Source organism: Hetaerina americana, unplaced genomic scaffold (assembly GCF_022747635.1).
Source record: "Hetaerina americana unplaced genomic scaffold, ioHetAmer1.1.p SCAF_8, whole genome shotgun sequence".
In the NCBI taxonomy this organism is placed as follows: domain Eukaryota; kingdom Metazoa; phylum Arthropoda; class Insecta; order Odonata; family Calopterygidae; genus Hetaerina; species Hetaerina americana.
The window spans coordinates 73354681-73371973 of NW_027287427.1; the positions used below are offsets into that span (position 1 = coordinate 73354681).

The 17293-nt window shown below is 36.3% G+C and overlaps 1 protein-coding gene across 1 annotated transcript; it reads right to left on the minus strand.

Annotated features, from left to right (window-relative positions):
* Positions 1-1772: 1772 nt before the first annotated feature.
* On the minus strand, positions 1773-17268 carry LOC139697818 (solute carrier family 45 member 3-like). The gene is made up of 6 exons (XM_071596670.1): positions 17001-17268; positions 16729-16918; positions 13381-13852; positions 7846-8092; positions 5103-5326; positions 1773-2299 (listed from the first exon to the last, which is right to left on the minus strand). The coding sequence occupies exons 1-6, from the start codon at positions 17167-17169 to the stop codon at positions 2060-2062; spliced, it is 1542 nt and encodes a 513-aa protein (XP_071452771.1). The 5' UTR covers positions 17170-17268; the 3' UTR covers positions 1773-2059.
* Positions 17269-17293: the final 25 nt, after the last annotated feature.

Genomic DNA, 17293 nt, shown 5'->3' on the forward strand with positions numbered 1-17293 from the left:
GATATTTTCCTCCGAAGCTAGCCATACTTTTTTTGAATAATTCACAGAATATTTGGGATCTGTTTTGATACTTTTGTAAAACATACACCAATTCTGTGCCCTTCAATGATACCAGAAGAGATGATCTTGCTGCAGTAGTAGGTAGCTTGCTATGAAAGCCTATGCTCATGTATAAACTAGACTTGCATCTAAAAGAAATATCATTCTCATCAGGAATTCATTAATTGTATATCTTGTTCCAAATTTCTGAAAAAAATTCAGTCCCTTCCCATATTAAAAAAAATTGAATGATTTCTGATATTTTTCCAATTTTCTGACTGTGCAGCCATCCTATACATAGCAAGACTTTATAGTCATAACAACTAGCAAAACAAATATCAAGATAAATTTTTACCATTAAATTATTTATACTAAACAATGAAATTCTATGAAGAACACAATGTGCATTTCCACTGATCTTTATTTTTGTACTCCTAGTTTCAACACTTAGATGTCATCATCAGGTACAAATTAATCAAGTTGCGGTCCATTTATATACCATTCACATGGGAGAGCGGGGGTGGATGAGAGAGGGGGAAAGGAGGGGCAAAGTTGGGGGTTGTGATTGGTGTAGATGGGAAGGGGGAGAGGGGTGTTAAGCGTCAGGAAAAGTAATTGGTGGGTTCAAAGAGGAGGTTTGGAGGTTGTTGGGCCTTTCTGTGAAGGAAAGGGATGCTTTCAGGATTGGGGAGAGGTATTCAAACAATAAATCGTTAACCAAATGACCTGTTTTTAAATTCTTTCTGATTCCCAGCTCTTCCCACTTGCCCATCCTCATTCCTTTATCCATCTGGTGTATGAGTTCCAGGTTGAAATCACTTCCATGATTTTCTTCCCATAGATGCTTGGCAAAGTTAGATTGATTGAGATCACAATTTCTAAAACAGTGTTTATGCTCCTCCGCCTGTGTTTTTAATGATCTCCCCATATGGACTATGTATATAGCACTACAGTCCTAACAATTTAACCTATAAATGCCACTTTTATTTTGTTTTCCAACTTTGTCTTTTGAAGTATTCAAGAATGATTTTAAGTTATTTGTATTGTAAAAAGCTATTCGAAATTTTCCCTTGGGCGGAGGGTTGGCTATCTTTTGTGAAATCAATCCATAATAAGGGAGTTTAGAGAATTTGTAACCATTTTCACCCTGGTTAACTGGTTTAAACAAAAGATTGTTTGATTTAAGGGAACATTTTATTTGTGGTATTATTTCAATTAAAACTTCTTTGTGGCCATTTTTCATTGCTAAATCTTTAATCGTTTTAAGTTCTTGAAAAAAATTATTTTTGGAAAGAGGGATGACCAACAGTATTTGGTGGGCAATGAAAAGTGAAAAGCTTGTGAGATATGTAATTGCGGGAGTTGAAGGGGATGATGTGGTGTCTGGTGGTACTTTCCTGGAATATTGCAAATTCAAAGCCCCGTCCCTTTCTCGACACTGATATCTAGAAAATTAAGTTTATTACTTTGCTCTTTGAAAAATGAAAACTTAACAGACTTGTCACAGTGCATAGGAATAATAATTTAAATCAATAAATTAAACCTTATCAGAATACTTCATGAATACATTCAGAGTGAAGTTGCATTAATATATTATTACTGACCTACTTCCATTATATGCGGGTAGGATCTTCCAAAATTACTGATTCAGAAAACTATACATTTTGAGGTCTTAAGTAATTATTTGACTGAAATAAAATTGTCAGTAATATCTATAAATATGGTTATTTTAATAGACATTTAAAATATATAAATCAAAAACAAGTACATGGTTTTTAACAATACCATGTGAATCGTATCTTACAAATTCAACCATCATATAAAATTCAACAGTCACACAATGATGTGATAGACACACAATATCTTTTTTCATTTTATCTTAATATATTCTTTAACAAAAATATGTGATTCTCTGCAATGAGTGTGCAAAATATAATATGCATAACAGCAATATAAAATATAAGTGAGTTAAATCGAATTGCTTCACAATACTTTTCACATATCCCTGTGAGATATATCCTCAATTAAATCCTTTTAAACTTCTTAATTGGCTTGGTGAAAATATGACCTTGTTTGCAAAATAGCAGGAAGTTAGGCCTGCAAGCCCCGAAAAAATCATGTAACACTGAGGCTGACCCATGATTTGACCAATGTTGCTCATCACAAGAGAAAGGAGTATTTGTCCTAGGTAGTAGGCCAAGTCCAGAATAGCATAATCAGCCCCAGATCCCCTCTCGTTACGTGCATCAAAGAAGTAAGTCTTTAAAAGAGAGAAACCAAAAATGTTAATGTCAATGCAGGCATTGAGAGATATGTGAGTAAATCATTTTACGAGAAGAAACCAAAAATATGTTAAATAAATGAAGCCATTCTGTGCATCTCTAAATATAAGAAATTATTTTACTGGATTCACAAACTGTAAATGCTGTACATGTCTTGAAACTCTTTGAATTTGTCTTCATGGTGCAATTCTAGGAGTGATTGCAACTTCCACAAGTATTAAATACAGAGAATCATGAATGTACTTATTTTCCTAAACCTTAGCTTTTAAAATTCTAATATTTAGTTTAGTTTCAACATGTCATGCTCAGAAGGATATTATAAGAGGAATGATGAGCAACAAATAACTCTATACCCAGTCACAACTAGAAACAATCCCGCAATCAAGGTAGATGTTTATACAGAATTTAGATATAGAAAATAACATCTATGGCCATGAGACCATATGACAGAAAGCTGGCTGGAGGCATGGAAAAAGATCATAAAATGGCCCAAAAAAGATAACAATTGTAATAGAGATCTAAAAAACACTGCTCTTATGAGAATTAGCCAACAAAAATTTCAACACCAGGGCAAAAATTGCAGTAGCACTCTTTGCATAATAAAAGAAAATGAAAATAATTTAGAAAACCTTTTGATCTCCCCTCATATAAATCAGCATGATAACTGACACAATACATAATATAATTAAAGCAATAATAAACAAACAATCTTACCTGCAATACCAATTATATTTACATCAACAGAATGATGTTTATGTTTATCCTAATTTGTGGTAAATATATGATCAAATGAAAGTAAGAAGGTTATAAATTTGACATAAGGTTTGCGTTAATCATTATGATTGCAGAGAGGAAAACAATGCAAATCGGTCCAAACATTTTCTTTCCCATGGGAGTAATATTAAACCTCTGATACAAAGCAGGATGGCATTTATCAAGAATTAAAATTAGGATAGAATTAACTGAGCATATTTCAGCTTCCAGAGTCTTAAAAGAACATTAGTCCCATCCCTCTCCAAGATGCCATTTCAGCCTGTAATTAGAACATTATAAAGTATACTCTGACCCCAAATTGGCCTAAATCCCCTAATAAATTGTAATACAGCAAGATTTTCCTTTTGAAAATCATGAGCTTGCAATTTTGTGCCATCTATGCTTAGTAGTATGTAGTATCTACGCTTTGTTTGAGAGTACCATGGTGGAACCACAACCATGTATTTTTTTGTGAAAGCTCCAAATTTTCTCTTTTTCTTGTGTTAATGACAAATTTACACAACTCTATAATCTTGTTTCCATATTCTGTTGACATTTTTTTTTTTGCTATTTTAGTTTTAGTCTTCATATCTATTTCGTTTCTCCTTATAAATCTAGAGCACCATGATGTAGATCCTATAAAATCAGTGATGCCTCTGTAGTAGGAATCACACTAGTTTCTTGAATAATTATTTTTGTGGACACTGAAAATTGTTATCTTCTGTAGTCTAATAACCAAGTTATTAATTCATCTACTTTAGACCATTTTGCAATTCTATGCCATAGGTTTTTTTAACAGTGAATACCTTTTTGTAGTTCCTCTTCCTGCCCTTGCAAGGTTCTTTTAACCCATTTGGTTGACAGTGATCCCAAATTCCTCTCTGCTGCCATTTCTGAATTCTTTGGCATACATAATCACTTGTATACTTGCATGCAATATCATAGAAGACTCTGTGTTGTTTTTGAACCATTATCTGCCATGAAATCTCAACATAAAAATCACTTTGATAATTTTTTAAAATATGCTTTATTAAAAAATGAGTTCGAACGGTCACTCTGGCTTCTTCCTCACCCCCCTACACATTTTGAACAATAAACTCACCTATGAGAGCCACGTATAGTCGAGAGCACTTTACTAAAACTCGTACAGTAACAAAGAACAGGGATTTACTACCAGCATACACCCCAATGGAGCTTAGCTTTAAGTGGGGTGATGTACCATTCACATCCTTATGGCATGAATTATTTCATCAGCTTTTGCCAGATCGAATAACTCATACTAATAGCAGATTGGAGACTTGACAACATAACTTCAGATGTCAGCGAATCTGGACTAATTTTACTTGAATCCTCCCTCTTTTGAAGTGAAGCAAAAAATATACCATGCAACTTATTATTTTCATTTTTTAGGAAAAAATTATGGAAATATTGACTTAAAACTACTCTTGCAAAAAGGTAAATTACAATAGAATACTTAAAAATGTAAATTAATATAGAAGAAAAGTTTTAGAAACATTTCAACACATACTTTTGATTATGGGCCTTAATTTTAATTTAGATTAGCTATTCCTGTAAATTTGTCATAAAACACTGTACTTAGAGGGACTGTTTTGAAAAACACCATTTATATGCCTTGTGTTCTTATTTAAGGATGGTGCTTTTTATGAAAAAAATAAACTTGCTTTTGTTTTGTGATATTTTATTTTATATTTTCTAAAGTTTGTCAAAATTTGAAAGAATTTCTCGAATGCATTTTCTTTGCAGAATTAAGATGTTAAATATGTAGTTTTCAAAAAAACAATGAACATTTGTCCTAACTCTGATATGCTACTCAGCAATGGTCAGTCTTAAATTTATTCTTCCATAACTATCAAGATACTGGATTTTGATAGGGACTGCAAAATAGGGCAAAAATATAAAAACCCCATCTCGGTTGGAAGAAATTCAGTTAAACATTGGATGTTTTTTTTATAAGGGACTACCAGCATATTTAAGCTACCATTAAAATATCAAAAGTGGAAAATGTACCTGTTGATTGGACCGGTAAATTGCAACCAAGGAGTTTGGTATTGTAGTTATGGCAGCAAAGCCAATACCCGAAAAGGCTGCAAATAAGTTGAGAAGGTTGATGTCAGAGGAAACTAAAATTCCAAGCATACAAGCGGAGAAAGTCATCAGGCCACAGAGATAAGTCCACCTTAAGCCATAGTTTCGAATTATTTGGTCCTGGAGAAAAGATGCATAGCCACAGGCTGAAAGGAAAAGTAGAATAATAAAAATACAAAAGACACCTATGATGTATGGCAATGAGTACAACTACCAATAATAGGGAACAAAGAATGCAAAAAGGGTTTTAAAAATTTTGATTAGAAGTGGGGGATTTTAAATAGATGCTTTCATTGGAGAAGTACATCCCTAATTTATTACTCTAATTTTATATTTTTGGCGTAAGCATAAGCTGTACCAATATAAGTCAAAACAAGACTTTAAATTATTAATTAGTGTTTAGGAATTCTGCCCAACTTGTTTCAATTAAAACTATACACACACTAATCAACCAGAAGGTTGGTTTGGTATGTGTTGGTAAAAAGTTCACCCAGTACTAAGCCCAACGGTGTGCAAAATTCACACATCAGGGTAGGGGGCCAGTTCCTGTGCCGGTTATGGTTTCCCAGGAAGATCTGGTACCCAAAAAATCATACAGCTTAGGTTTAGCTGATGGTGCCCAGAGAGGCTTGCCCAGAAATCGAACCTGGGCCCTCTGGTCAGTAGCCCAACGCTATACCCCTGGACTACCGTGACCCACTTTTTTCAATTACTCAAATTTAATTTTATATTGTATTCTCTAATAAGGAAAAGAGTCAGTTCTGTTTAAAGATATCAATTATAACCACTCCCCATGAACCCACTTCATTCACAAGTCTTGTTAGACTTGATAATGATGCACAAAATCTGTTAAAATAGTAAAACCTTCTATAAATAGGAATCAGATTCACCCTACCAATACTGATACAACATCATTTGCTCTCCTCTCTGCTGATTCCAGACCTACAAGTATATGAACTATTTCAACAAAACATTTTTTTTTAGGAACTGGGTTGCCCAGAGAGGCTTATTAATGTCACGAAAATTTTATATTCATAGATATCTACATGTTGGACAAACTTCCTGACTGAGCTCTAGCATGACTAGATGCCTCCAAAATGAGATGTTAATATTATTCACCCCATGACATATTATCAAATCCTTCACTTCAAAGTTAATGCCTCTCAGTTTATACACAAAATCCTTTATTGGACTCTTGACTTGTTTATCTGGAATTAATTTCTTATTTCTACAACCCACACTACTGAGGGCATTGCCCAAATCCTTTGATAATGAGTCAAGCTTCTTCCCATTACTTACAGTAATATCGTAAATATGGTACTAATTATAAAAATGAGTTTTTCATATAAGTTACATGATACACTTTGTCATCATTCAATTACAAAATCAAGATACAATTTTAAAATGGTTTCAAAAAGGCATAATTCTAGAGGCATAAGTCTTCAAAGACAAGAAATTTAACCAAAGAACTAGCATTTCACTGGTAATTTCTCAATCTGGCCCAGGACCTAAAAAAATCATGCCAAGGGTTTGGCAGGGATGCCCCAGCAGCACCCATTGGAACTTCCACATGAGCCTCTACTCAGAAACTCAACGCACTAACCACTTGGCAGCATAACATCTTAAATTTAAAAATAAGGAATAAAAATCATGGGTCAGCTAAATAGAGTGGATCCCCATTTATAATGTTAATCCACTCCACACCATAGGATGATTTCATAAACAGATCTTAACTTCTTTCAACTGATTTACCAATATCTCATCTAGTCTGACTACCAAGCTGTCAACCGGCATCTAAATGAGTGTTCTGTTCTCCCCATGACCAACAGTTACCAGAAATCAGAGGAAGTGTTTATAAAGAGTGAGAAGTGACTTCTCCTTATCTTTTTGACACACATAGCAAGATGTTAATTTTTTTCAATGCAAACTTGTATTGAAAAAAGGAAATTATAATGCTGCACCCTGCATAAAAGAACACTAAAGGAAACAACTGCTGAAGATGTTTGTGGCTGGGGATGAAAATATCTTATCTTTTTGGGAAAGAGAGCCTCTTATCAGTATTGTTTTTACTCAGCACTATTATTTTCTCACTTAGGAACACTTCCTTTTTTCAAATGCAAAACGCTTTCAAAAAAGGAAGTTATGTTGCCGCACCATGTAGTAGATGTGTCCCTGCATAATTCATAAGCAGCAGGTAATGAAATAATTTAAATGGAAGAGTCATGAGTCAAGCAGCTGCATGAGTCACATAACCATTCTCAATTGATCAGATACTATTTCAGGCTACATGATGCAAAATGCCGAGAAAAATTGAGTGCATCAAAAACACACAGAGACACAGAGTAAATAACAGATTAGTTTACATAGTTTTAACAAGTTTTAGTCTGGTATATTTTTCTTAAATTTAAAATTACCAGTAGTTTATTTTAACAAGGATTTGATACATGAGTAAACATTTGTAAAATAAACTATGAGCTTAGTGTACAGGGCATATCATAGAACAAATTAATCATAATATGAATCAATCATAACAAAAGGACTCACTTATAAGAAGGCATTAACCCTTTTAACTTACATGTAAATATCAAAATTTTTTTATGCAGTGAAAAATACTCATCACATATGTAATGTGATATTAACACACAAAACAACTCTAGATATTTACCAGTCAGACTGTGAAGTAGAAGGCCCCAGGAACCCATTCGCACACCTTCATTATAGAGTGCTAAACGTAAAGTGCCAACTCCTGCAACTGGATTCCCTCCATACACCACTTGGCCAACATAATTGGTGTAAAAAAGAGCATGGCATGATATTGCAGCCCATGAGGACACATCTGCCACAAATAATTTCTGCAGGACAACGGGTGAGCTTTTTACCTCCAAAAATACATTTTTTGGCACAAGTAAAACCTGCAAAATAAACATTGCTGGTAATCATGACAGGAATTAGAAAAATAAAAATGTAGCATGCAGAAAACACAATAATGTGAGTCATATTTCATTTGCACGCCAAGGAAGAGAAGTTTTCAATGATTCTTCCAAAATGAGCAATGGTTGGAAAATTAAACAACATGGTCAAAGGAAGAAAAGGGTTGAAGCCTGGGCAGCTAAGATGAACAGGGAACACCGAAACCCAGGTGGTGCCTAAATAAAATATTTTGGAATTAAAACGTTTTAGCTATTCATTATAACATGACATGAGTTTATTATGAGCCACATATTGCATAAAACCTAGGCACATAAATTATAGAGTAGAAAAATCATGATGTTCACTTCCATCATCATTGTAGTTATCTTGGTAATTAGTTTTTGGATGATCATATATTATCAGATATTTTGGATAGTCCCTCGTAACTGTAACATATGACCTTCAGTTAGCTTTTGGTATTCCTCGGGCATAAACTCTTGTTTGCACGGCAGATTTCATTCTTCAGTTCTTCATACTTTTTACCTGGCCAAAAAGTATATTATTTTCCTTCTTGTTTCCTGCTTATCAAAATATTAACCCTTGCGCCAGGAATTTCAACATCCAACAGCCACTAAATATCACCAACATACACCCTTTCTAGCTTCTTAAAATTTCATTCAATTAACTCTCAACATTATTAACACATTTTTTTTTTCATTTCACCCAGGCCAACTAATTTTCTTCATTCTTTTTGAAGCTTCCAACCTAGAGTAAATGCATTCACAAGGTATCATTGTCATATCCCTTGTTGCATGTTTACTCATGGTATTATAAATACTCATTCACTATATTCTCTGGCAAAAATTACCTAAAATGGTGAATTGATGTAAATTTAACTTTATTACCTTCCTGAATGCAATGTAAACTTTACTGCAATGCATTTGAAGGTGCACAAAATGTGCTGCTGTGTAACAAGAGAAGAAATATGCAGAAAAACATTGCTTGTAAAGCACTTACTGCATGCAATCTCTTGGTTGGCTGACTAACTATTACTTTATCAGCCGCAAACCTTGTTGCATCCCCTTGTCTTCGAGAGAATATTGGTGACACAAGAAATTACCCCACGAGTCGAGTGGCTGCCTCGAGGGTAAACGGGGGCTTTTAGTTTGGTGGGTTGACATGGAGAGGAGTTCATCGATAGAAATGGGGGAAAAGAGAGAACTAAAGAGAGTACAACGGAGGTCCTGATTTAACCCAAATTTAATGTAGTTTAGGAAGAATACAACAATGTATATTATATCCCTTGACACTGCTTGGCGCTTCCAACCAGAAGGGGCCCAGGCCAATCTTCCTCTCGGATGTCGAGTCCCAGACTGACTTCTTCGAGATCAAATCAGTCATCCATTGTCGTTATCACCATCCCTCTCCAGGCAGAAAGGGGGGGTTTGGCATCAACCACTGGTCCGTAGCCCACGGCGAGTCGCCAGTTATCACTGTTGATCCATAATCCACATCGAGTCACCAGCAGTGATTCGGATGCTTGGACCCACGCCATTACTTGGCCAGTGAATCACACGGCAGAACACGCGGATGCAACAATCTGGCTTAATCACCTCACCTTCTGCTTCTATTTCCAGCTCAAGCCCTTCCCATAGTACCCTTAACATATCCTTGGCACATTCAAGGTTTGTACAAAAAGTATTGGTAACAATATTTTCCTGACATATGCGTGAAGTGCTGAATTCAGACCATTGTTTACGTGTGCTCATGACCGCAGACCATATTGGCATTGATAAGATGACAGTGCACACCATTATCACTGAAAATTTGGCAATGCAAAAGATCTGCACCGAACTCATCTCGAAGGTCTTGACAGACAACCAAGACCAGAGTCGAGTATCTGCTTGCGAAGACCTTCTGCAACAGCATCGCAACAATCTCCTAACCATCTTAGAGTCCCAACTTGAAGCCAGCAGACTATTTCCTACTCCCAAAAGTGAAATCCTCCCTCAAAAGACCACCATGGGACCTTAAGTGCTGCCAAAGAAGCTTGCACACATACCCCTAAGGACCTTTTGATATCCACCCACCAGGGAGTCATGCAAAAGCCGCTGGCTTAAGTATATCGATTCTCAAGCAATATCCTTTAAAGAATTTGGAGGCACTGTAGCAATATCTGAAATCTATTTTTCCAAAACTTTTCTCATTATTTTTATGTACACAAACCATGTATGTTAAAATTAATGGTGATAAAGGGCAACTCAGTCTCACTCCCCTGTCTATTACTGCCCTTCCATCTGCTACCTTTACCAGTGCCGACTCATGTACAGGTACAAGTTTCCAATAAGTCACCTATCCCTTCAGCCTACTTTCACATTCCGGGCTATCATAATTAAAATTTCCCACTCTACTAAGTTCAATACAATCTAAAAATCCACCAAGCACACAAAGATGTCCTGATTATAAATAATGTTCTTTCTACTAACATTCTCATCACTGCAAAGTCAACATACATTCCTCTTCTTTTCTTAGCCCAAACTGTTTCACCTATATAGATGTCTGCACTATTTTTTAAAATTCTGTTGATGATATTTAGAGCTGCCTTTGCGGCATGTGAAATTGAAATCATTGTTTTATAGTTTCCTTATCCACTGCTTTCATCTTGGTTGTTCAAGGATAAAGTGGGATGGCAACTATAGAAGCCTTGCCTCCCCCACAGCTGGGCATGGCACCCAGCCCAGATGGCCTAAGTTCCACAGCTGACAGGATTCATTTTCTCTTTGTGTTCATTCATATTTGTCCTTGGTGGTTTCTTGCTGCCTTCCTCTGTAGAGTTTCTAATGTGACACCATGAGCATCACTAAAATAGCCACCCCAATGGGATCAGACAACTTTGAAGCTGCTTGCTCACTGAGGTACAGATGCTGTGGATTACCTTCCATCTGGATCCTATCCTTTGACATTTTCTGGCATGAGTGATCCTACCAGCAGCAATTACCATTGCCCCTGCCAGTACAGACAGCTCTACAGGTTAATGGAATTATCAAACCCTCCACAACACCAAGGTTGAAGTCCATTGTTTTTTAGTATTGATTGCTGGGCAAATAAATATTACTATTATATACAAACATCCTTGCTTCATCAGTGGTCCGAATTAGAAGCAATATATCACAAATGGGCTTGCTACACTAACAAAATATAATTCAATGAGCTTATTCCATACCTATCTCCTAAATACTATTATTTTTATTAGACCTCCCAGGTGCCAATACAGTGAAAATATTGTCAAAGGCAACTTCAGATGATCTCCATCCATATATTTCCAAGTAATATACTCAAGGTGCTAATCAACACTACCTAATTGGAAACATTTGTATAAAAGTACCCCACTCTTCAAAGTTTGATATTATAGAGGGTGGAGCAAAGCGGACAGGTGACCTGATTTGACGGGTGAATTGTAAAAAATACCAACCACGATAATTAAAAAGGTTATTTCTTGACACTACATCTGATGCAATTTTATTTTCATTTGGTTTTGAAAATTATTTCATCCAGGTGATGACCTTGGTGAGTTGAGGCATTCAAAAAAGTTTTTGAAAACTCTTCTCAGCATATCTTGTGTTATTCCAGTGATGACATCTGTAATTGCCTACTTAAAGAACTTCCAAGGTCCTAGGTCGAACTTTGTAAACCTCAGCTATGAAATATCCCCAAAGAAAAAAATCACAAATCTGAGGAGTGACGGGGCCATGGAACATCCCCTCATAAGGAAATCAGGCAGCTGGGAAATTGTTCTTGCAGGATTTGGTGTGAACGACAGGCAGTTTGAGCCGTGGCACCATCCTGTTGAAACTAAAAAGCTTTTGTGTCATATCCGTCACCATACTCTTCCATTTAGTGGAGTCAAAAGTTCTCCAGCACCTTACGATAACACAAAGAGTTCACAGTAACAGTTGAACCTTGAGATTCAAAAAAAATAAGGCGCAATAATGCCTTTGGAGGACACAGTGCGCCACACTGTCACTTTGGGGCTATGAAGAGATCTTGGGTGAAGTTCACAAGGGTTGTCAGTTGCCCAGTAATGAAAATTTTGCTTATTAACTCAGCCGGAGAGGTGAAAATGTGTTTAATTGCTAGATCACAGAATAGTGTCGGGTTGCACAGAGGTTAGAATTGCATTACAAGCATCCGTACGTCGTTTCAGCCAGTCTTCTGAGCCCAATTCTTGAACACCATCATCTTGTAGGGGTGTAAAGTGAAGGTCAAAGTGTAAAATTTGCCTTACCATTCTGGGCGATATTCCAAGAGCAGCAACATGTTTCTGCGCTGAGCTTGATGGAGACTGTTCAATGGACGCTCTCACTACCATGATTTTTTCAGGCATCTGCACACTTTTAGGTCCCCCAGCTGGTATCCTAGGAAGTGCAGATACTGTCGCCTGTACCCTAGTAATCCATTACCTAATGGTATTAGCATCACGAACCCAGGCATGATGACTCAAACCAAACCGCCTATGAAAAGCCCTCTGCGTCACCACCACAATATCATTGTTTTCAAAGAATATTTCTACAACAAAGCCTCGATGCTCACCACACCACTGCATGTTGACTGCTGTAAATGGCATCCTATCCCACACCGAATGCCACCACTCCCATTCCGCTAATTTATTTGCGCACTCTTGAGTGATTTCTTGAAACTAGGGAGTCCATTCTGCCCCAACCTGTACATTAGCACTAACATAATCATTAAAGGTTCCTGGAAATTAAATTTGGCATGCAAGAAATGTGGAAAATGTACAACAATCATTCCACAAAAGCAGTGATAATTGATGCTTCCATTTGCTGAGCATGTGGTCATAAAAATTTTTACTGATAACCTTATGACATATAATACATTAACACTTACAGAGATGACCACCGCTTATTTTTTAAGGGCAACAGAGCAGCCACCTATTAATATTTAGAGAACCTTAGAGGTCACTTAGCTTTTACAGATAAATAGTTCACTTTTCACAAGCCTTAATATTAGTACAGACATTAGGAATATATAATATGAATGTCATACAGACTACCCGCTATAACAATGAAATTATCTGAGACCAAAGTGTTTGTGCTTTAGCTCCAATAGTCTCAAGGCAATTACATCACACTGCAATGAACATGCTCCCATATAAATGCTGAAGTTATCACAAGTTCATTTAAACTCAAACTTAAGATTAGTATTCATGATCATACATCACATTCTAATACAGCTCTATATATTTAAAAATAAATATTATGTTATATCTTACCTTGTCAAATAAGGTGACAATAACTCGACGCAGTGTCATGAAAGGAGATCGCAAAAGAGGCAGCAGACCACAGCCATGGCGGAGGGTAACACAGAGCCAACTGCCACCCTCCATTCTCTGCCCTCGGAGGGAGCTTGGGCCGGTCACGCTGTGAGACTGGAATGACTCTTCCTTTGCTGATATGCCCGTTGCCACAACTGATGTAAGAAAGAGCGCCAGGGCAACTCCACATGCTGCACCCTCCTGTCCTCCAAGTAGTGAGCCAGAGAGGGGCCGTGGCCACCGAACCGCTGTTATGAGGTAGCCTAGGCAGGCACCCAAACTCAGGAGCCCTGAGTAAACAGCAAAACCAGTATCCAAATTGGAACGAGATCCTCCCTCCAGCAAATCAGAAAGAAGGGCCTCACAATGGTTGAACGTTGACTGAGAAGAATAGTCGAGGAGGATTGCACCAATCATCAGAAGTCCAGCACTATTGGGAAAAGTGATTGGAAAGGAAGGCTTACAACTAGTTCTAGTGACCCTAATGGGTAGGAAACATTACCCCATAAAAATAAAAAATTTTCCTGAATTTTATTGCTGTTACTGACTACTCACAGAAATTCAAGATCAACAATATGAAAAAATAGGCTTGGGATAGTTCAACCAATTACAGTCTATTATTTGGGTCAAGATTTAAATATGCGGCATCAGAGCCAGTTTTTGCTAGAATAAAATTTGTCCCAGCTTAAACTGTAATCATGCTGCCTAACTTCCAGACGTTTTTTATTTTTAAGACTTACTTTCTGCAAACTTTCTGGGCCAGCATTAAACGATTTCAATATTTCCTTGTCTCCAACCAACCTTATCATTTTGAACCAACACTTACCCTGGTTAAAAATGGTATGAATAGCATTCCAGTATATATAAAACATCTGCTATTACTCATATGGCAGTTATTTCTGAAAAAAATATTCAAAGAGTCACAAAACCCTGCACAAATTTTTTAATTAATTTCTTAGAAACTTGCTATCAATGCTTAAATAAACCAGAAGAAAATGTTTCTTGTTTTTTTCTCATGGAATCAACAAAGACAAGTGAAGTTAAAGCATACAGAATGAGTAATACTACCAATTCACTGAGTTAAACCAGTGATCACTGTTTTCAATTTTAGAGAGAGAAATCATTTGAATCTCCAAAAACTTGCAGCTTTACTGTGAGAATCACATTCACATTTTGAATGTGAGAAATGTATTCTTCAACATTTTCAGGCTAACTGCAGAGGTTTCAGTTACTTATTGACCATATCACATGCTCTTCACATAAGAAAGCCTTACTACCAGCTGGAATGTAAGTCAACCTTTCAAAAATAGCCATCACATTTTGGAAAAAGTAATTTTTGCATATTTTGAGCTGAAGAATTATGGACAGTCTAAAGTATGTTATGCATTGTACTTTTACAAAGGTAACATGGAAAATAGAGGTAAATATGAGCACACAGTAATATTTTTGGCTGTATCATTCCATTTCTTCGAAACTACATCCAATGCCTAAATCCAATACTGTGAAAAGTGATAGAATAAGAGAGGCTTACAGGAATAATAATGCACAGCTATAAAAAAGGGGCAAGTTACTTCCTTCTTTGTCTGATAAACCCGTGAATGCTAAAGAATCAACTTCAACTACAAAGTCAGAGGCATTAGAAAACCCATCAGGTTTTATGATTTTGGACAATAATTATGGTTATTGGTTCTTTATATGTTATGTTCGTTTGGTATGCTACAAGTATTTCTCTTGGGTAACTCACTGCTACGTTTAATGCTCATGGTTCCCAGTGGTCTTATTTTTAAGCAAATGTGAGAAAAATGAAGATACTATAAAGTTTTTTTTCTAAGTAATAGTGGTATTTTACTGTAGCTGGAGATCCGCTCCCTGGCTTAGGTCTGAGTGGGCAGTAAATTTAGATGTGCTCTTATTGATGCACTAAACACTTGAGAATAAATTCATTGACAAAACAACCCCTAGGAGAGGAAAAAATTTTTTTTAATCTTAGGAACTGCATTACATAGAATAAATTCCTTCAAGCTAGAACTGAGTAAATATTCCACTGTCAATGTATGGAGAAGTGTTACTTTACTTAATTTGGACCCCATCCTGAACATGCTATGAGCACTTGGAGCCAACTAAGGAGATTTTGGTTGGCTCAGGGCACATTTTCAATGATTTCTATGTCTCTGAGATCAAGACACCTCACACTCAGCTTATCATATTGGCCAGGTCCCAAACCAGCTGAATGTACACAACAAGCATGCAAATGAGGTGAGAATTAATCCCAAAGCCTTCGAGTAACAAGGTGGCGTTAACAGACTACCATGAAATACAAAGAAAAACCAACCAAAATGTTTTGAAATTGCCATGAACTAACAGCCCATTGATATCATTAGAAAATCTTAGATGGAAAATATTTAAGGCCTAAAGACAAGACGCTAGACTTATTTCCCCGGAAAATACAATTTGCAGAATTTTAAAAAATAGACTGAAAAAATAACTCTAACCGCACATAACATTCATTGATAGGTAAGGCCAAAAAAGAACTGACAACTCTCAAACAAAAAAATGAATCAAATCAATAAAATACTATTTACAGCTACAACCGTAGAAAACATTAAAACTACACAATATTTCAAACTACCAAGTAATACTTTAACCTGGCTGACTGATAAGTTTAAAAATTTAAGAATATATTTCCTAAATGAATGATGGCCAAATACCCCCTGCCACACAAGATGATAACTTGCAAGATAATGTAGATATAATCATTCTTCAGCTTCTTCGTGAAGTAGGTGTTGATTAAAACACATTTTCTTACATCTACTCCTCCCTCAAAGGATAATACCACAAAGGTTATTGTCTCTCTTATATTTTCCCTTGTTTCATTCTTAATGTCTATTCGTTTCATCAATAATAATTTTTTTCAGATAAGCCATGGAGCCACATGCAGTAAAATAGTGGCTTTAAGTTGAACTGTCTCATGTAAAATGAGAAAAAATCTTAAATGCATACATATACATGATTAACCATCGGAAGGCACATGGTTTCTCTTGATACTAGCAAAATTTCACCGGGTGCAAGGCTGTTCATATCCAAGCTTCTCAGGCAAAGATATTCATTAGAGAACAATTGCGTGTATACGTAAAAGTGGAGTTACATGGTTAATGTGTGAACCACTACCCCGTGCAATAATCATTTCGGATTCCTAAATAATAGCATGAAATTAAAAGATAACTGAAACAGTGCATACCTTACCCATCGCTGAGAGTTACCACTTCGCAGCCAGTTTTTGGCAGAAACCAAAATTATCATACACACCCTATTTTGATAAATGATCCATCTTCGCCTGAATATATCACCAGCTTCTGTCCGATAATGATGACAATGAATGACGAAGAAAGCACACTCGCAAGGATGAAAATTAATGGTCGCCTCCTACCTAAGCTACATCGAGATTTGTCCGCCAAACGACCAAAAACAGGAACGGTTATCAGAGCTATTAACGGTCCTGTGAAAATTAAAACGGAACTAAAACAATATAGATAATTTCAAAGAATACTATGGAATGCTATTTAAATTTCTTTACGCACCAAAACCAAGTATAAATCCAGTACTAGCTGCAGAGAATCCTGCTTTTAAAAGAAGAGGGGGCAAGTACGTATAAGCTACACTCTCCGCAACTTCAAGACCGCAAACAACTGAGTTTATCATCATTAATTGGAATATAGAAAATTGACGCGCCATGATTTCTTTCCCCATTTTTGGATGTGGCACGAAACAACTTACGGGTAAACATAAGCATTCGTAAGTACTACAGAGCGTTTCAGAAATACATGTAATTCAAGTAAGTTACGCGGCACGACGTTTGCAAATAGACGTTATC